The 20,956-nt window shown below is 33.0% G+C and overlaps 1 protein-coding gene, 1 long non-coding RNA gene and 1 other non-coding gene across 11 annotated transcripts; 2 read left to right on the top strand and 1 right to left on the bottom strand.

The window, feature by feature from the left end:
- The first annotated feature begins 1,257 nt into the window (after window positions 1-1,257).
- Window positions 1,258-10,111, top strand: LOC147391374 (uncharacterized). Of its 9 annotated transcripts, none has more exons than XR_015182753.1 (4): window positions 1,338-1,526; window positions 3,724-4,882; window positions 5,015-5,093; window positions 9,754-10,111. It is a non-coding gene; the product is annotated as an uncharacterized LOC147391374 (long non-coding RNA). The 9 variants fall into 9 exon arrangements; XR_015182754.1 differs by having other exon boundaries at window positions 3,724-4,901; XR_015182752.1 differs by lacking the exon at window positions 9,754-10,111 and having other exon boundaries at window positions 1,341-1,526; window positions 3,724-4,466; window positions 4,786-4,882; window positions 5,015-5,331.
- LOC147391375 (small nucleolar RNA snoR1) lies at window positions 9,461-9,552 on the top strand. Its single transcript, XR_015170364.1, has one exon. It is a non-coding gene; the product is annotated as a small nucleolar RNA snoR1 (small nucleolar RNA).
- A 2,083-nt stretch (window positions 10,112-12,194) lies between the features above and the next one.
- LOC147391373 (light-harvesting complex-like protein 3 isotype 1, chloroplastic) lies at window positions 12,195-15,886 on the bottom strand. Its single transcript, XM_086459916.1, has 3 exons — window positions 15,409-15,886; window positions 12,738-12,875; window positions 12,195-12,640 (listed from the first exon to the last, which is right to left on the bottom strand). Exons 1-3 carry the CDS (start codon window positions 15,797-15,799, stop codon window positions 12,390-12,392), a joined length of 780 nt encoding a protein of 259 aa, XP_086316042.1. The 5' UTR covers window positions 15,800-15,886; the 3' UTR covers window positions 12,195-12,389.
- Between the last annotated feature and the right edge of the window lie 5,070 nt (window positions 15,887-20,956).

Here is a 20,956-nt window from a genome sequence, read left to right as displayed (position 1 = left end):
AAAAGAAGATTGAGATCATAAATTTTGGTACTCATACCCATACCCAATAAGATCAAGATCATCTTATCATGAGATCAAGATCTTATGATCAAAGTCCACAAACATGCAAACACAATCAATTAATTTTATAACTCAACACTACATGTGCAAGAAATTACAAAAAACTATGTGTTTTGCCAAAATTACTAAACTATGCGAGGTTAATATTACAATGATGCATTAATATTTTTTTGTGGATGATGATAGGAAGATTTATTCTAACATAGGATCATCAAACATGACATTCATGTGGACCCAATAAGATTAAGATCATCTTATCTTGAGATTAAGATCTTGAGATGTAAAATAATAATAAAAAAATTTGATTTAACTTAGTGAGTGAAGAAGTTGAAGAAGAAGATGAAGAAGTAAAAAAAAAAATTATTCTTTTGGAGAGAAGAGAAGAGAAGAGAGAAAAATGAAGGGTAAAATGTGGATGAAGGATTAAATTGAGTTGTTGAAATTGAGTAAAAATTAGATGAGAGAATAAAGTTGTGTTGTTGAATCGAGTAAATTTTGTTGTTGAAATCGAGGAGGAAGAGAGAAGTGAAAAGAGATAAGAAACTGGTCTTTCAATGACCAGTATTTAAAAAAAATCGATTTTTTTTAAAATGTAGAGGAGAGAGAAGGAAAGAGAGAGACAAACCGATGTTTCAATGACCGGTATTTTAAAAAAAAATTGATTTTTTATTTTTTAAATGTAGAGGAGAGAGAAGTGAAGAGAGAGAAGAAACCGGTCTTTGAATGACCGGATTTGTATATTTTTTTTTTCTAATTTTTCAAAAATTAGATTGTTTTTTATAAATAATTTTTTTTTGTGGATTTTTTTTCATAATTTTCCCTTAGTTTATTCATAAAAGTTCACTAATCTATGTCCTAACTCCTAAAATAATTCATAATATATATATATATATATATATATATATTTATTTATTTATTTATTGCATAGGATTAGGTTCTCAATTTGATTTGGTTCTATACAAGTTTGATCCGAGAACTGAATCAAATTGATCGATTCACCATTTTCATAATTCGAAATCGGACTATAACTTATTCCAAACCAAACCAAACCACCAAAAACTATCAGTTTGATTTGATTCTGGATTTGAACTGGACCAAATTGCACCACTAGTTTTACCTCCTTAACCGTAAGTCAATGCTGCATATTCTTGTTGATTGACGGTGTAAAGGTAAATCAAGTCTTGTATTTTGCAAGGGGGTAAATCTAATATCATCAATTTTACCGGGGGTGTTTCTAAGATCCCTTTACTTTACAGTACGACTGTCTCACGGGCATTGTCGTCATTCTAAGGTACCTCTTTCCATCTATGTCTGCAAAATCTAAAAGCACTCTGCACTCTACACTCTACACTCGAGACTTTTTGATAAGGCTCCTTGGAGCAAATCTGACGCTAGGGTTTCCATCTGTCTTCCCCAACTATAGAGGTCGAGAACTCTTCGACAGCTACTTAATGTTCTTTTTTAAGGTAAAATAAGTTCTGCATTTCAATCTCGATCTTTGCCTCTGTTGAAATTTCTAGATTTAAGTTCTCTTTTTTAACATTTCTATAAGTAGATCTTGATATGAACATTTAGGTAATGTACTCATGTATGTACGATTTTATGAAAAAAAAAACAAATAGATCTATAAGAAATAAGGGATGTATGCATGGATCCAAACACACATACACAAACAAACAATCGTGCTTCCATTAGCAAGTATGCGTGATCCATGACCATGTGATTTGGGATTGGGTTTAGGATTTGGGCTATTATAGGGTTAACGTAAAAGTAATCCGTAAAGAAATGAAGAGAAAAGAAACTCATTAAAAGTAAAGAAAAAGAAAGAGAGAAGAAATCCAGTTTCTTTCCTTCTTGTTTTGTTTAACAATAGAAAAACTTAAGTTTGGAGAGAAAAAAAGGGTAGAGTTGTAATTTTTAGTGCTCGTACTAGTGATGATCATTTATTTTCTTTCCATTTCTCTCGGATTTGGAGAGAAAAAATGAGAAGAAAAACTGGCCCATTTTTCTCTCAATTATTTTTCTTTTCTCTCCTCTCTTAACTATCCAAACAAGAGAAATGGGGAAAAACTCACTTTTTATTTTCTTTTCTCCCCATTTCTCTCAATGTTGCGGGATTAAATTAAGATGTATTGCAATTAGGGTTAGGGGTTTAGGTTTATATTGTAAGGGTTTAGGATAAAGAAAACAAAATAAATAGGTTTGAGGTTTCAATAATTCAAGAATCAAGAATTCAAGAGTTCTTAAATTCAATAAAATAAAGAACTAGAAAAATAAAAGAACAAATAAAAAAAGAGGAAAATAAGATTAGAAAAGAAAAATAAAGGATTGAACCTTGGAATCACACCAAGAAAAATGGAGAACTCATACGAATAAACTCCTTTGGAGAGTATTCACACAAAAGATTCATTGAAAGAGGCTAATTTATATTCCATAGATTGTTAAAAATCAATTGGAATAGTATATATATAAACTCAAATGTTTTAGACTCTAAACCTTAATCTTAACATAGAAGTAAACATTAACACTTTTGACATTGAGAAACCAATCTTGAGTAAAATTGCTACCTCATCGGCATTTTGACCATAACTTTCTCAAAACTTTTTGGAATCACGAAATCTTAAGCTCGTTGGATAAGTAATTGAATTTCCTTTCAAATGACACAAAATAACCTAATATAACAAGTTTTGACCCTGCAAAATAATGCCTAAAGAAAAATGACTTGAATAGTATCCAAACTCAAATCAAATTCCTAAAATAACATAAAATAAGATCTATTATATCTCTAAAATCCTTCCAACCTAGCTACTAAATAACGGTCCATGATCTCTGATGTCCTCCTCATCATGACCCATGATCATGACCATGACCGTGACCGTGACTATGAACATTATCTATGCTTTATCCCAACTACTTTGGCATTTGGGAATGGAAATCTAGATCAATATTGCCATTCTAACTCTATGTAGGGCTCTATGCTTTCTGTGAAAGCACTTGTCTTCACATCATCTCTTACCATCTCAATCTACTTTATCTTTTACTTGTGCAAACACAAGACTACCAATATGCAAGCCCATCCTTTGGGGATGTCGTCTAGATCAATTTTTTCTTATTTACTTCCCCTTTACTTTTGCTCAAGCTTGTCATAGATCTAACCCAACAAATGTAGTAACAAATTGTGATCCCAACAAGCGGAGGCTGAAAAGCCCTGGTGTGATGGTAGCAAGCACTTTTTACTTTTGCTTTCCTTTCGCTCTTGCTGCAACCCTTGAATTGTAGCACATCTCCTTACTAATACTATCACCCGTCTTCGTTGTACACACCCAAACCATCTCATTCAACTTTTTTTTTAATCACATATTGGGTCTTTTTTTAAATCACTCCAATTTGTCATCTCTAAATTTTCCTTTTTTGGCATTTCATTCATCTATCTTGTCATTTTCATCTTTATGCTACATATTTTATGAACATGTCTTTCCTGGTCATTGAACATTTAACTCCATAAAGCATGAATGATTGATGTGAATGATTGATGTACATGCATTGTAAATCTTGTGCTGAATTTTTTCACATGAGTTCTTACACTTGCATCTTTTCATATTGCAATTGTGTTGTTGTTGATTTATCTAAGTATGATTTAATCTTGTTGCATGTGCTTTGAAGGTTGATTAGCAACAAAAGAGGATTATAACCACTAAAAAAGGCAACTTTGAGGTCGTGGGTTCAAGTCCAACTTAGCCATAAAAAAAGCATATGTGCTTCATCTCATGTTTTGGAGTGTGTTGGCAATGGCTTCTGGTAAAGAAAGTGAGGATGCAGTTTTAACACCACTAAAGGAAGTATCTCTGGTCTCTGTCCTTTGATTCACTTTGTGTCAGCTGATTTTTTAAAAATATATGTATCTATTGTTTATTGTGAGCATCTTGAGTCCAAATGTTTAGACTCAATATGTCCGTCAACATATTTCTAAAATATGGTGGGCTGGGAACCCCACACCTAAGAGATTTCCTAGGCAATTAATTAGTATTTTCAGATATTTTAATCACCTGATTGATGATCATTTTATCTTTTATCATAATTTTTTTTTACTTACTAAGGAAGATAGATTATTGATTCCCAGCCATGTCAATCTTTTAGTGGATTCATCATCTCCATGATGTTGATCTCTTAAATCCTGGTACTCCAACTAATTTCCCTAATTATTATGGTATCTCTAAGCTGATAGGTTTCACAGTCCACAAGTTGAGAGCTGTTCCAGTAATGGGTTTCTGATTAATTCATGCTTCTCATTTTGCCCATCTTGTTCAGGCCACCAAACTTAAACAAGGATCTTGATGGTGGAAACCAACGTTTTTTGTTTGAATTGGAATTTGTTCAATGCCTAGCTAATCTGACTTACATCTACTGTGAGTTGTTTAAAATAACGAAACTTTAATTTAGTTGTAGCACTCATATATTGAGTAGATTTTGGAATACATCTATGAAATGAGAATGCCTTAAGATATGGCATATTGATCACATATTTGTTGCAAGGTTATGATGTGCCCTTTACCAATACACTTTGTAAATGATTTATTTTCTTCACCAATGTCTCTCTCTCTCTCTCTCTCTCTCACTCTCTCACTCTCTCACTCTCTCACACACACGCACATTTTTTTTACAAGGTATTAATACCTTACTGATCTCCTTGATGTTTTTATTTATTTATTTATTTTAATTATTTAGATTTAGCTCAGAACCGTTATTTTGAGGATGGAACTTTCATTAGCTACTTGGAATACCTTTAATATTGGCAACAACCCCAGTACACGAACTTCATAATGTGAGCTAATTTTGAAGAGGCATGGTCTTACTGTGAAATTTATTGTGTTATTATTTTTCTGTGCCTATGCCTCTATTTATATTATCCATTTAGTCTGATTTTTCTATAACACATTTTGCTGCCTATTTTCAGGTATCCACTTTGCTTGTTCTTTCTCGAACTTCTCCAAAATTCAAAATTCCGCAAGGCAATGGCACATTCAGGCAGCAAGGTGACACTGTTACCAGACTTATCCCCTGATTGAGACTGCCTTGAAGTTGATTTTCACTAACCTTCATTCTCTCGGATCTCTTTTTCTTTACTGGTTGAATAATGAAAGGCAAAGTACTTGCTTTACACAATAAAGAGCAGTAAATTAGTTTATCAAATTTGATCCAATAGTTGAGGAGGAATTTGTATGACATAGTTTTGTCACTTTCTTCTTATGTGAACTGCAGTTTTCACTCTCATTTTTTTTATGTTACTACATATAACTCCTCTGTTTCCTTTTATGTGGTACAAGTTTACGTCTATTTGCAACATCCAATGTTGACCTGGGCTGGATGATCTGAACTACTTTTGGATGGTTTTTATTGGATCCTCAATCGGAGTGTGAAAACTATTTTACATGCTTCACAGATGTGTTGGTTGGGTTTTTTAGCATGTTTGCATGGTTTAGAGTGCAGATCAATCGAAATTGTTTTTGCATAGGGTTTTACAGAGCCAGTTCTCGTTTAAATGGGTTTTGCTTTGTGATTCTTGAGTCTTAGTAGTTGTATTCATGCTTTGTTTTTCATTTAATTTGTTGCCTTTCTAATGTAAATTCTAAAATTAAGTTTTATACCACATTTTTAAAGTGAAATTGAATCTAGGTTTTTTTGGATACTTTGAAAACAGATGCTATATTTTTTTATTAGTAACTTTGAAGCATATACTTATGAACTACAACTCATGAAAAATCATTGATGACACATTTTTCTTTGGAAATCTACCTTCCGTACAAATTATTTCTACAACAGTAGGTCTCTTTTCTAATTTTTGAATGTGATCTAATGTATTTTGTGAAAACTTTTTTTTTATAATTTTCTTTGCATTAGGATTTTTTCTTGATGTGGTACTGAAATATTTTAAGGACGATATTTGTCCACATTTTTATTGCCTTATCACATTCTACTTCAATGTATAATTGATGAAGCATGAGAGGTGCATCTTTCAATGAGTAGTGATGATGATGTTCTGCTGTTCTTGTTGTTCGTGGTGTTAATAGTGATAATGTTGATAGAGATTGCGTTGGTGATGATGATAAAAGTATGTCTCTTAAAGGTCCAACTTGGAGTATGGGCTCCATCTCATACGACTTTGTTTTGCAAAGTGAGTGATGTTGGTTTATTTAGCATATGCAAAACTTAAATCCAAGGCTAAAATCTGTCGTTTAAGTGACAGAATAACATTCACTTGCTCCCAAAAAGATGGAGAATTAATCCCAAGACTACTCTTAAGCTTAAAATTCTATTCTTCATCTTGATTCATAAGTTTCTAAATTATGCAATCAGATAACTTAGATACCATGCTTAGAACCAAGCTTCTACTTTAGTCCAGCCATCAAGATCCTGAATTAATCCTATTTTTAATTGTTTTAGCTTATTTTTGATTGAAGCAGTGAGCTTTGTGTGTAGCATTACCAAGGTTTTGAAAAGTGGAGGCATTTAACAGTCAAGTTACTTTAGTAGCAAAGTAGGATTGTAATTTAAAGTAATTATAATGAAAATAGGTAGAGGGCAAATGAGTTGGAACAGATTAAAGGAAGAAGAAGGAAAACATTTAAAGCAAACAAAGGTTGGTTACAAGAATAACCATGTTGCCTTTGTTTTCTTATTGGACTCTTATGGCCGTGGTACGGCATGGAATATTCTATAGTTGTGTTTCCCTCTTAGGTCAAAGAGAAAAAGTACTCTAAAGTGGTTGTAGGAGGGACATTTGTAGATTTTCTTGAGGATTGAGGTGTATTAGTTATATGATTTTTAAGGCATTTTCTAAATCTTACACAGTTTTGGAATTTTGGATGATTACGTGTATGATTAGTTTAGTGCTTTGATGGTTGTGGATGAGTAGAAGCATGGTTTTTTTGTTTAGGTTTTGAGTTTTAATTGCATATTCTAGGGGAAAAAACCCCCTTGAATTTGAGATGAAATTAGACTTTTACAACTTAAAGGAGGCTTGATTTAGTTTCTCTGCCTTTTATGTGAATTGACTTGAGTTTTCCACATGAAAAAGTGGATTTTTAAGCCTTGCATTGTCATGTTCTAGTAAATGTACCAATTTTCTTGTCTACTTTGCCTAAACAACATTGTTCATTGACTTTGGTTTAGTAATTAGATATTTTTTTTATTTCAGTTGATAGGATCCATACGGAGATTGTGTTAGATGATCAAATTGTATGGTGAATTGTTCTTATCTTGCAGACAATCATCACCAAAAATCAGTTCATTCTAACATTCCTAACCTCATGAAAAGTTGATTTAAAAACATAAGCTGTTTAATTAAACATATACTTTAAGTCAATTTTTCATAAGGTTAGTAATGTCGGAATGGACTGATTTTTGGTGATGATTATTATTGTGGTAAGGACAATTTGTATTGACATTTGATCATCCCATACGATCTCTATGTGGGTAGTTAACATGAGTAAATATAGATAGTTTGGACATTATGACTTCCCATAACTTCTGTGTCTAGTTTTCACAATCTTGAGATAGCTACAAAGTTCGTCCAATGGTTGGGTTATATTTTGAACATAGTTATGAATTGAAGTGAGAAGATGTTGATTGACAACGGAAGCTTGCTACTTATAGTTATAATTGGTTGATCTTCCAAAATCAAAGTAGAGTGTGAGATGGTTCAAGCCCCCTCATTGGCCACCCACAGGGATTTATCCCTACTTACTTGGTATGTGTGGTTGGTGGGCTATTGCATGTGCCCAGGGGATTTGGGCGAGATATGGTTCTCTAAGAGGCCAGTTGCCTCACAAGTCACCACTGCTAGTCGGGCCTATGGGACGAGAACCGCCGTCATCCAGAAAAAAGTAGAGTGAGATTATTCATTTGGAAGCTGTTGAGGTATACTTTTCACAACATTTTGTGATTTGAAACTTTGAGATATATGGAGAAAGATGGTGCTAATTTTTGTAAATTTCGTTAACTATTCCAAACGTGGAAATTGATGGACTTTGCTGAGTTTCTTGATGCAATAGTGAGGTTTTCTAGTCTGGTTCAATGGTTTATCATTTGTCTCCATAGCCGGTTTTTGTAGTATATTTTGAAAAAAAACACTTTGATAAAATAAAATAAAATTGGGCCATTTGATTTGACTTAAATCATTTATGTTTGAAACACATGGTAGTTAGAAGCAGCAAATGATTTTTTTTTCCTTTGCTTATATCAGATGTTTGAATGTAAAGTTATAAGCCTTTTGTGAAAATTAGTATAAATGCCCCATAAAAATTACATTGAAATTGGATCATTCGATTTGATCTATAATATCAGATGCCCAGATCTAAACATTTAAGTATTATGTGAAAATTACTACAAATGCCTGGAAAAAATTGAAATTCTGAAAATGCTGGTTACTGCCAATACCATCTATCTATTGAAAAGCTAACATACATCATCGACAACAAATGTCACCAAGCTATGATACATGGTCTTAGGTTTAAAGGGTGAGAATAACTTTTCTTAGGATACCAGTCAAGTTACAACTACATCCTATATACACCAACACGAGTTAATTACTAACTGTTTTTTTTTGACGGCATTACTAAATGTTGTTTGTTGCCAACTTGTGATATTGTTCATGTTATGGCAACGTAATATGTGCCACCTCGACCTAATTACTATTTAGGTTTTACTAGTAATCACATATAACTAATATACTGGAAAATAACATTTTAGGGGCTACCTTGTGAATACAATACATCTTAGAAATTGAGTTCTGTTTGTTTTTGTTTTTGGTTTTTTTTTTTTTTTTTAACTTTTAGTGCTGCTTATTGTTTGGAGAATTCTGTATGTCAAAGGTGAATGCAACTTTTGTGGTTCGAAAGAATAAATTTTATTTGTTTCTAATGAGTTTTTGGTTAATATCTCATGATAGAATTTGTTCACTGGAGAACATATGTCTCTTGATTAGGTATTAAAGCTTATCAATGTCGTGAATTTTTCTTCATCCTTTGTTCACACACACAAAAGAAAAAACAATGAGCACAATTTCACTAAACCATGGTAGTTTTCTAGGAGTTAATCTTCATGGTTATTCTCTGTATAAGTAAATTCCATATTAATTTAATCGACTGAAACTTTAGATGTTTGGTTGATTTATAATGTGAAACAAAATTTATTTTACATGCCTACATCTTATGTGCTAGACCTTATGACTCACTAATTCTCTAATGGTTTTTTTTTTTTTTTCGTTTTTGATTGGATTTACATTTATTATGGCAAGATTCAAACGTGTTACAAAACCACAGATAAAATTGTAGTAGCTTGTTTTCTCAGACTTTTGGATGGCTAACATAACCTTGAATGGGCCAATCAAGGGTGGTGCTAGGGCAAGGATGATGAATGCTTCTTCTGACACCTCTTGTATGAGAACAACTTCTTGAGCTTGTTCTTTGAGCAGATTCAGCAAATATCTGAGCCCCTTTTTTTGTTTTTGGGCATTCTCTTTTACTACATTTTCTTTTACGTTCTGGTGCTGTTGGTTTTGCTGATGATTTGCATGCATTGTCACAATGTAGGAGTCGTGTTGAGCTACTTTTTGCCCTATTATCGTTAGTCCCCTATGTTATGAGTTGTGTGTTGGTAGAAAAGATCGTGTATCCTTTGATTTGTTTTGTGTAGGTGCTGCTGGGTTTGTACAGAGGATTACCGAGGGTATGGTCGTTTGGCCACTAATTTGCAGACAGCTTGGGAATCTTTTATGCTAATCATGCCTGTGATGTTGATAACTTGCTGTAGAGGACATGAGCACATGTCTTAAAGAGGGCTTTATTGGATTACGGTTATAACACATTTAGAATGTATCGTCCAATATGCAATACGATTTCACAAGATTTGTTTTCGTTGAAGTAATAAATTTTAGTAGAAAAGGATCTTTTGATCAGTCTAGAGATCATTTTGTTTTTGTAACTAGTGCATTCGAAATATTTCACTTTGATAAATCAAAGAGATGCAACAATAAGTTTTTTTTTTATTTTTTTATTAACTGCTTGAGTTTACATCACTAAAAAATATCTTAAGTTTCTTTAATTCCGTACTTATGCTTTGTGCTTCCCCCATTTTATCAACCCCCCCCCCCCCCCTTCTTCTCTTTCTTTAAAAAAATAAAGGAGGAAGAAAAGGGAACTAATTAGGGTATGCATAATTATAGAAAATGTTTTCTGGAAAAAATGATTTCATCAACTAGAAAATAATCACTAGAAAATAAATTATAACATTTGTTGCATCTAGAAAATGTCAAAAAAGAGAGTTCGGTTTTTCAAATTTTGCAAGGGTAGTGTTAAGGGCACCTCTTACCGTAGCCAATTTTTTTGACTTGTAGGAATTAGTAGTTTCAGAATGAATTGGTTTTTGGTGGGGATAATAATCTCTATGGTGAGGAGATCATCATCATGAAAAATCAACTCATACCAAAACTTCGAATCCATTTAAGATAAAATTTGGCTATGGTGTGGGGTGCCCTGGGTAATAATTGGGTGCCTTCGACACTATCCTTTTGGAGGTGGTGGTAATCGTGAGAGTAAGTGGACAATATGACAATCAATTTTTTGAACGGTTGGGTGGAAACAAATTTCCTGTTAACGAGGAGAAAATCATTCAGAGTTAAATTATGTTCTTATGAAAAAATATGCTAGTCTTCAAATTGCATTTCCCACTGATTCCCATTATTCAACAAAAAAACAAGAATGTAAGAGAGAAAGAGAGAGAGAGAGATGCAACTTGTAGGAATTAAAAAAAAGAAAGTGATCCATCCATGAAGGTGTTATGCAGTAGTTTAAGTTTTCAACCAGATCCATGATATGGGGTCGGGTACAACATCATCAAAGCTTTCATCCAAATAGTTAGGGATCAACTAAACAAATCTTGATCCTCCATTTGATTTTTGTCCAAGATTACATCTCTTTCTTTTTTGTCTTTCTCCATCTTTTATAACCTTCTACTTATAACTCATTTACCTTCATTGCACATCAGAAAACCAACTCAATAAACTTTCCCATGGATGGAACAGTATTTCCTGCCTGCCTGTATTGCATTGATAATATGTGTGTGTACCACAGAAAATAACATCCACAGATCCATGGATTTGTAAAACTGTTACTTCAGTTGTTACTTCAATCTGATTCATATCCAATGTTACTTCAGCATTATCCTTAAATAAAATGTTTTTTGTTTTCTGCAAATTCTGATTCATATCCATTATATTGGTTACAAACATTTTTATCGGAAAAGGTAGAAATCATAATCTTAGATAAGTGCTAATTAATATCTTGCGAGAATTTTTTTTTTGCAAGTATTGCTCTAGAGTCTGTGAAGTGTCAGAAAAACTAATACATGTTTGCCACGAGTACTTTACACTATTAGAAGAATACGGGATACAACAGTGTGAGTGGCTAAAACCAAAGGAAATGTTTTATTTGACTGCCATTGAAAGCTTCAGTTGTCTGAATCTTTGTGTACATAATAGCAGCCTCACCACTAGTTGCAAATTCACAAAGGAACTAGGGACCACTAGTATTACCTAGACATGTGGCACAGAATGTCAAGTGTCAAGGAGCAGACATGTATTTGTCATGCCAATTTCTGAACAATAGAAATGGCTGCATGGCCAGAAAAAAGTAAATATATATATATATATATATATATATATATATTAAAAAGACACTTGGATGGATACAATCCAAAATTGTTTGAGAGGATATGCTTACATGAGTAGTTGAGTACATATTACTTCCTTAAAATAGAGATAGCATAATGAAACAAAGATAAAAACAATAAGATATGCAAATTGTTTTGTATGAAAGATCTAAAACATGTATAAATGAAACAAAACTACAGGGAAATCCTACAGAGCTTATTGAAAAACCAACTTGACAAAAAGATGAGAAGTTAAAAGGACGCTTCATTTTGTTGCATTGAAGCATGACGTACTTTAATGACATCATAAGATACTTTTTCGTAAATGTCTGTAAGTGTTGTGCCATGTTGAGGAGGAGTTCCCAAGTGTCCCACAACAAAAATCCTCAAAGTAGAAGTGCCAAGGTAACACTGGTGACTACTTTAAATTCTCAGGAAAAGATAAATAATAATTTTCAAGAAATATCATAAATACAATGGAGAAAAAGAAAATATTGATCTCAGAACGAATGACATTCTCTCCTCTATATGAAAAGTTACGAGAAACTACAGTAAGACAACAGCCTAAAAGAGAATAACCATGACAGATTGAGAGATGGACGAAAACACAGACTATAAATCCATTAGTCTTTCTTGGAATCATTAGGAGTCTCGTCCTTCCAGGTCGCTTGCCACTGCTTGTCATAGAAGGTTGTTTCTTCCAAAAGCTTCTTTAGATTTTCTACATCTTCATTCTTTCGGATAAAAAGTACTCCAACTACAGCTACAAATAAGAGAGTTTTGCAGAAGAAGTTCCCCATCTGGTCAACAAGACCAACCCCAGTCAAGCTATCCACCAAATAAGCCATGAAGAATCCTATCATTGCAGCACGGCCTTTGCAAAACACAATTGACATGGGTTGGTTTAGCATTAATTGAAAATAGAAGCCATTTGATCCAAGCATTATATACAAAGAGGGAATAGAACCAACCATTAAGTAATTCAGCTTCTGGAAGATGGAATCTCTTGACCCATGACCACCAGGGTATGATGGAGGTGTCAAAGACTACTGGCTCGTCATTATTGGATGATTCCGGGTTAGCTTCAAGCCACTTTCTCCTCCTGACCTCTAAAGTAAAAGAAATGTTAACAATAAAGGGGGGAAAATAGAAAGTAAAGGACGATGACAAGAGAATATGTAAATATATATTAACCATAACGTGGGACAAGTGTGCCAGTGTCTGAGATGCTCACAAACCCAGCACTCTGACATATCCTTAGAGTTTATTCTATACGTATTAGTTCATATTAAGCATATAGCATGGAAAGAATGTATTTAAAAAAACTGACAAATTAAAATCATATAACCATCATCATCATTTTCTACAACTTAAGCCAATTACTGGGTTGGGAACATCAATCCAACTTTTCCCTTTAACTTTATCATGAACCATTTCAGCCAACCCCATATTTGTTGGATATGGCCTCAATCAGATGATGATGAAGTATATCTTGAGTCAAGCATATTCCTTCCTATAATTTATTACTACCTCCATCCATATAATTTCGGTCTTCTTCTTGAACTTTTTAGAGCCTTCAACATGGACAAAAGCATTCCTCACAGATGGTGTCGTTGGTCTCTTTTGCACAAGCCCAGACCACCTCAAATGATTCTCTCTTTTATCGTATGTTCCAATTATTCTTAAATTGTCCTGAACTTATTCAATTTCATTTTGTCTTTCCTAGCCTTACCAGTCAAACATCTCAATATCCCTATCTTTGCTACACTCATTCTATGAACATGTTTCTTGACAACCCAACATTCAGCTCAATAAAGCATGGCTGGTCTAACCATTGTCTTGTAAAAAATTTAATTTTAGTTTGATTGATACACTTCAATCACATAACAACCAAGAAGTGATCTTCCGCATAATCCACCCAACATTAATTCTGAGGGCTCCATCTTTAGACATAACTAAAGTAATAGAACTGGCCTCTTTGGGGGCATTACTTGTGCATCAATCTTAACTAGCGCATTATCCTCTAAACATGTCTTACTGCATATATTATGCATTAGTCCTACTTATGTTAAAAGCCCCAATTTCTAATGTATCCCTCAATAGTTTTAGTTTTGAATTTACTCCTTTAGTGCCATTTACCAACATTACATTAGCAGTAACATACACAAAATACATTATAATATAGTAACACAAAATATTAGAATAAATGACAGATTTGCAGGAAAAGTGTCAACATCACTCCAACACATGGATATGGCAAGGTGTCCAACATTGAAAATTGTTGGAAAATGGAGTGTCCCTGCTAAATAGGTGTGTACAAACATTTAATTGTTTATACACGTGTAATATAAACAACACGATGATAAGTGGAATCCACATGTTTTTATAGTACTGGTTTGACAAGTAGACAAAGGCAACATATGTGTTTTCTGATATTTACATGTTGAAAAAATGTGGTGAGGTTGTAATCCACAGAATCAAGAGTTAACCAAGATGAGATAAGCATAAGAGTTCCAAAATGAAAGCAGTGGCACAAATCAGTATACCTAATCAACGATTTCAACTTTCATATTATATTTAGAAAAGATATGCTTCCATCTTTCTTTTTCCTGATAAGCATATAGGTGACTACTTCAAACAGTCGGCAAATGTGAATACAAAAACACTCCACTAGTCTCTCGAGAACGCACTCCAATCAAATACCAAATAGCAAAATTTTCAACATTGAGTTCTAAAACAACTACGTAAACAACCGTAAAATGTTTAGTTCATTTCAGCCGATACAAATTTTTGGGACAAGGCTTGGATGGTAAAGAATGATGATATTTCAACACATAGATGGCAATAAAAGCCTTGTAACTGAGTCACCTATCCCATTCTCTTTTCGTTTATCCAAAAAGTTATGATAAACAAGTTAAACAATCAATTCCATTCCAATAACAATTACTAACTCCAAACATGGAAACGCTTCAACAAGTGGACAATTTTTTCTTTCATTCATACTTTTATATAAAAACCAAATATTATCAAACTTAATTTGGATCATTTGTTCATGTGGCATACATATTTGGGAGTGTTTTGTGCTATCGACTTAAAGTAGTAGTTAGATGGCACTGATGATGATGTTCATATGGGTATACATTATTCAGATCAGAATTCTCATATTTGATATAAAATCATAATGCAATAAAAGAAACTAACTACGATGTCGAATCTAATATGGAGTTAATATTCTCATTTTTTTCACACAATATAAAACAGTTTTAATTTGAACTCGGAATCAACAGCGACGCATTTTGGCACAATTACATCCACAGATAACAAAGCCTTATCCCAAAGATTTGGGTTCGGTTTAAACGAATTCTGTTCATTCCAGTCTGTTAAAAGCCAAGTCTTATGTCATTGAGAGTGAGTTTATATCTGCTTTTACCATCAGCATCCATTAATTCTGAACTATGAATCACCAACAATACATCCATATATAAATAAAGAAAATGCAAATAAATGAAATAACAAGAGCACAAGTAAAAAAAAATGCAAAAAACTAGAGAAAAATTAGTTACGAAATTAAAACAAAAGAAACCCATATAAAGATTAAAAACAAAAAACAATCAAGAAGAATAACCCACACTGAAATCTCACCTGCATCAATAACAGCATCCCAATTGGTCTTCCCATCTTTCTCAAACTGCTTCAAATCCCAAGTCCCATCAACCCATCTTGGGTCTTTGAATTTAGGAACTACTGCCCCATTTGACCCAAGAGAAGACTCCAATTTCTCCACCCTCTTCTCATAATTACTAGAAGAAGCTTCTTCCTTCTTCTCTAGTTTCTTTTCCTCTTCTACAGTAACAGCAGAGCCCACCTTTCCTGCTTCATCATCAGTTGCTTTTGTGGATAAAAGAAAGAGATTTCTCTTAGAGAGGAGAGTGAAATGTGGGATTTTAGTGCAATGGGTTTTGCTTGAAAGGGTTTTGGAGAGGATTGGAAGATGAGAAGGAGAAAGAAGAGGAGAAAACAAGGCCATGGACATTGATTGATGTGTGAAAATCACAGCATAGCTTTGCTTTTCCTGATTGAGCAATTCTGAACCTCAGAAATTGAAAGGGGTGATATAGATTATAAACATGAACTTTCATGTTAGGTAAAAATTTGAGATACACTCTCCTGTGTCTTAAAACTAATGACTTGCCCCTTGACCTTGGTTTATTATTGAAGACTGATAAAATTGACGTAAATACCTGCATCTTCATCTTCTAACTAAAAGCCATTGACCGTTCTGTCAATTTATTTTTATATTTTTTACCAGTTAGTTTAGTTCTAAAATCTATCGGTGATAATTCTATAGGCTTGTGTTAAATTACGGCCTTTATCAACTTGTTGATTTCATTAAAAGTAGGCATATCTGGGAGTGATTTTTGTTGCGCACAACCCAACAACCGTTTGACATGTGCTGCAAATGAAATCGATAATAGAGAGAAAATTTCTCTTTAGCCCGAAAGTCCTCTACCCACAAATTTCAATTTTATGATTTAAAATCTTAAAATGGGTCATTGAGACTGCATGGATTATCACATTGTCAATTTAAAAACCATAGCCTTCTAGATTTTATGAAAAACTCATATTCGAAAATATATATATATATATATATATATATATAGGTCCCGTTATTTGGTCAACATTTTGGCAAACACTTTTTCAAAACATGGGTTAGAGGTCTTGGAATGGGCTGATTTTTGGTGAGGATGATCTCTACGGTGAGGAGATCATCCTCACCAAAAATCAGCTCATTCCAAAACTTCTAGCCCCAGTTTACAAGTTGAAAAATCGTGAACCGTCAATTTTTTGTAAACCATTTTTGATGGGGTTAGAAGTTTTGGAATGGGCTGATTTTTGGTGATGATGATCTCCTCACCGTAGAGATCATCCTCACCAAAAATCAGCCCATTCAACAACAAACATTTTGACAAACATTTTGGCAAAACATTTTTCAAAACATGAGTTAGAGGTTTTGGAATGGGCTGATTTTTGGTGAAGATGGTCTCTACGGTGAGGAGATCATCATCACCAAAAATCAGCCCATTCCAAAACTTCTAACCCCATCAAAAATGGTTTACAAAAAATGGACGGTCCACGATTTTTCAACTTGTAAACTGGGGCTAGAAGTTTGGAATGGGCTGATTTTTGGTGAGGATGATTTCCTCACCGTAGAGATCATCCTCACTAAAAATCAGCCCATTCCAAAACCTCTAACCCATGTTTTGAACAATGTTTTGCCAAAATGTTTGTTGCTGAACGGGACCCATATATATATATATATATATATATATATTTCGAGCTTGATCCATGGAATTTAAAATAAACGGCTACCGAGTACTTGAAATTAAAATTCAATGGTGAAAAAAATGTTTTTTGAAGTTTGTAGAATTTAATCCTCTAAAACCCCATAGCATCGGATCATGTTTTTGAATGTCGTAAGGTGATCCGATTAGAAATTTTTTGTTTCCCCGTTGCGTAGGTGAGAAATTTCCCCTCTTATTACTAATGTCATTTGCGCCACATATCAAATGGTTGTTGGACTGTGAGCAAGACAACATTCGCATATCCAGTGACAACACTAAAAAATTTATACTAGTAAAAACAAAATCAGCAAAATAAGATTTTTTGGGAAGTAAAAGATCATGGTAAAAGAAAAAGGGTTTTGTTAGCATGTGGCCTAAGAGCATCCACAATAGATACATTAACATGTGTGTTATGTTAGACCACTAACTTTTAGTCAACTCATTTACTCTAACAAACACTATCGCATGTGTTAAGACTGTTAGACATTAACTTGTATGTTAGCTGTGACTTGCCGTTTGGCTAGCCACATTTGCTTGCTAAAGTGTAACTTTTGAATGCAACAAGTATTTTGATTATTTTAATAATTTAAATTTTAAATAAAACATTAACGACTGAAAATTTGGCTGTTGTACTTTCCTATACTATGTACTCTAAATTCCTCCAAATTTCCTATATTTTAAAATTTGATATACACTATCAAATTTTCACCAAATTTCGTTATTCTTCAATTTCTTCATTCCCATTCTCCCACTATGAATCATCTACCTCCATTATTCAACCTTAATTTTAATCAATATAATCACTCTCAACCACTCTTATAGTTTGATTCTCAGTATATGTTCAATCCACCTTAATTTTTTCTTATCAATAACAATTCTCATCTCATCAACATTCTCAAACTAATAATGTACAATCTCTCACAATCAAAAGAAGAAAAAAAGTCAAACGCAACAAAAGAAAATAAATCATAATTTGAGCAAGAAAAAAAGACAAAGCATTATATAAAGCCTGGTTGTGTGTCTCGAAAGATGCATTCACGGGTACGGATCAATCGAGAAGAAAATTATGAGATCAAATTCGTAAAGACTATAGCAATATTTTGAGTTATGCCAAATAAAATTAGTTCGGATTTGATGAAATGTTAGTTAATCATTCAATCTTACCTCAACAAATATTCTAAATAGTTCTCACGGTAGATAGATATCTGTCAAGTGACTACAATGTTGAAGATTCGATAAGTTAATTAGTTGACATATTTTTTCTCATATGATTGTATTTTAAATATGATTAATTTCAATTTTTATTTGTTATCTATAAATATGGGCTATAAACAATTGTACTATGAAAAATAGGACGTCATTTTAAGTGGGATGGTTGTTGTCTATTATTCAAAGGCAACCCCAAATGGTTACCTAAACCAAATAACATAAATAAAAAATAAAAGATTGCACAAAAGAAGAAAGATAGTATCAATGTGGATGTTGATGAAATTGGAGATTCATTTAATCTTTCTACTTTGGCAACAACATTAGGCTTGGCTGTAGGATTAGTTAGTCTTGACAATGTTGATTCACCATTCAGTCATGGATCTTATGAGTTACCACGACCCTTTGGATGAAAAGCAAAGAAGAATATGCGTTGAAAAAAGAATGTAAATACTATAAACTTATTTGTCAAAAAATATAGAAACTTGAGAAAGGGTTCTAGCACATAAATGAGATTGACTTAAGCAAAAAATGAAAAAGAACAATTGAGGTTGATGAATTCTTAAAGAGCTCCATCATAGTGCGACTAGACTCAAATCCATATGGTGTTGAGGTTGATGAATTCTTAAAGAGCTCCATCATAGCATGTAAGTCATACTACATGTACTATTTATTTTTACCTGTTTTTACCTATATGAGTAAGTAAATGATTCCATGTTTCCTTACTGTGTGACTATATTGAATAATTAGGTGATTATTGTACCCTTAATGACTAATGACTATGTTGTAAAGTAAAGGTCAATGTTTACTGACTCTAGTATGTTACTTATGACTAGGATTGATAAGGTTTAATGGAACATGACTAGGAAAGTAACTTAACCAAAATTAATCATAATGAGGGTTTAAGGAAGATTATTTGACATTACATTTTGATGATAAATTGTATACAATGATTAGAGCTTGTGTCGGTACTGATATTTCTATTTTTAAAAGTTTTTTTTATACTATCGTATATTCAACTGCAAGTATAGATTTACAAATTATTTTGGTTTATGAAAAGAAAGCCTGTGCATTGTATATAGGGTTGAATATTGTTCTGAGCTTAAGCTTATGAGGGTTTAGAAAATGCTCAATCCGATGTGGCCAAATAAGTCTAGGGCATATGTGAGTTATAAGAAATAAGATGTGTTTTGTTAGTTAGATAGAAACTTGGCATAATGCTCTCTCTGGAAGACAAATTCCCATTGGTCGTACACTTTATTATCTTATATGAAGAGAATACTTGTATAACTTGAGATGAAGAGATGATTGTTGAGTTTCACTATGAACGAGTGAGAGATGTTGGTTATTGGGCGTCCATGTGAGACCATCTCACATCCACGGACATTAGGACTCTTCTAGGAGTTAGAGTCCTAGTAAGATTGAGTTTCTATTTGATTAGGAGACTACAATCTCATTATCTTTATAAATAAGAATAAAATTAGGTACGTGAAAGATATACTAAAAACAATCACAAAATGCTAGAAACTCTCAACTCCCTCTCCTCTCTAAGTTTGATAAATTTCTGATTTTCTATCGACGACTCTAAGGTTTAAGGCGTGAAAATAATCATGATTACTCTAGTAGAATCGACGCAACGCGTGTTTGGACTTTTTGATCTCCGATGAATCAACCCAACGCGACATGATTCTAGGTTTGGATCTCTGTTATATTCAACATGTACGCTTCCTAAATTCCTAACACTCCCCACCATGTTTGGATAGACAAGAGAGAACTTGGGACAACTTTGAAATTTTAAAATATTTTAAAAGAACTCTAAGGGAAGAGTTAGAACTATAAAATATTTTAAAATGGTTTTTCTCCTCTTCTCTCCATTTTTGGAGAGAAAGGAAACTCACATGTTTTTCTCTCATCTCCTTTCTAATTCTTTTACTTTATTTCCCCACTTAAAAATCCAAACAAGAGAAATGGAAAGAAACTCATTTATTTTTTCTTCTATCCATTTCTCCCAATCCAAATACGACATAAAAACTTTAAAAGTATTCAAAAAGTTAAAAAACAAAAAACAAAAAAACGAGAGAGAGAGGTTCAAAATAGATTTTATATATATATATATATGGGTTTTTCATAAAATCTAGAAGGCTATAGCATTAGATAGACAATGTACTAATCCATTTGAGCTCAACTACCCTTCCCAAAATTAAAAGATCTTACCGACGTAACAAGAAAAGTTTTGTTTTTAAACATCATCTGATGATGCTAGAGAATGAAGAAGAAGCTTTTTTTTTCTTTCCTAGAATGATAGTTGTGACGTTGGATTGCTAGCGTGGACACCTCATGCAAGTCTTTGGGAAGGGCTGCTAATTTAGTTAGACTAGTCAAACTCAATAACATAAATGTCTCAAAATTTGAGTGAGCCAACACTTAAATAATGAGGCAATTAATAGACATGATTTCACAAAAATTTCTGAATCGTTGATGACATGAATTTGCAAAAGTTTAGATCTTGCACTTATTGATTTTAAAATCAAATTATTTTGATGACTGTTTTCCATGATATATTAATAGACATCCAAAAAGTCAATTTGGAACTGATTTATGCAGATTTGAACAATCTAAGATAACAAAGTGCAATCTTTGAT

The sequence above is a fragment of the Akebia trifoliata genome, chromosome 11, assembly GCF_017979445.1.
Source record: "Akebia trifoliata isolate Shusen 1 chromosome 11, ASM1797944v1, whole genome shotgun sequence".
NCBI lineage: Eukaryota > Viridiplantae > Streptophyta > Magnoliopsida > Ranunculales > Lardizabalaceae > Akebia > Akebia trifoliata.
The sequence above is the reverse complement of the archived record's forward strand: the minus strand, read 5'-3'. Positions and strand labels throughout refer to the sequence as shown.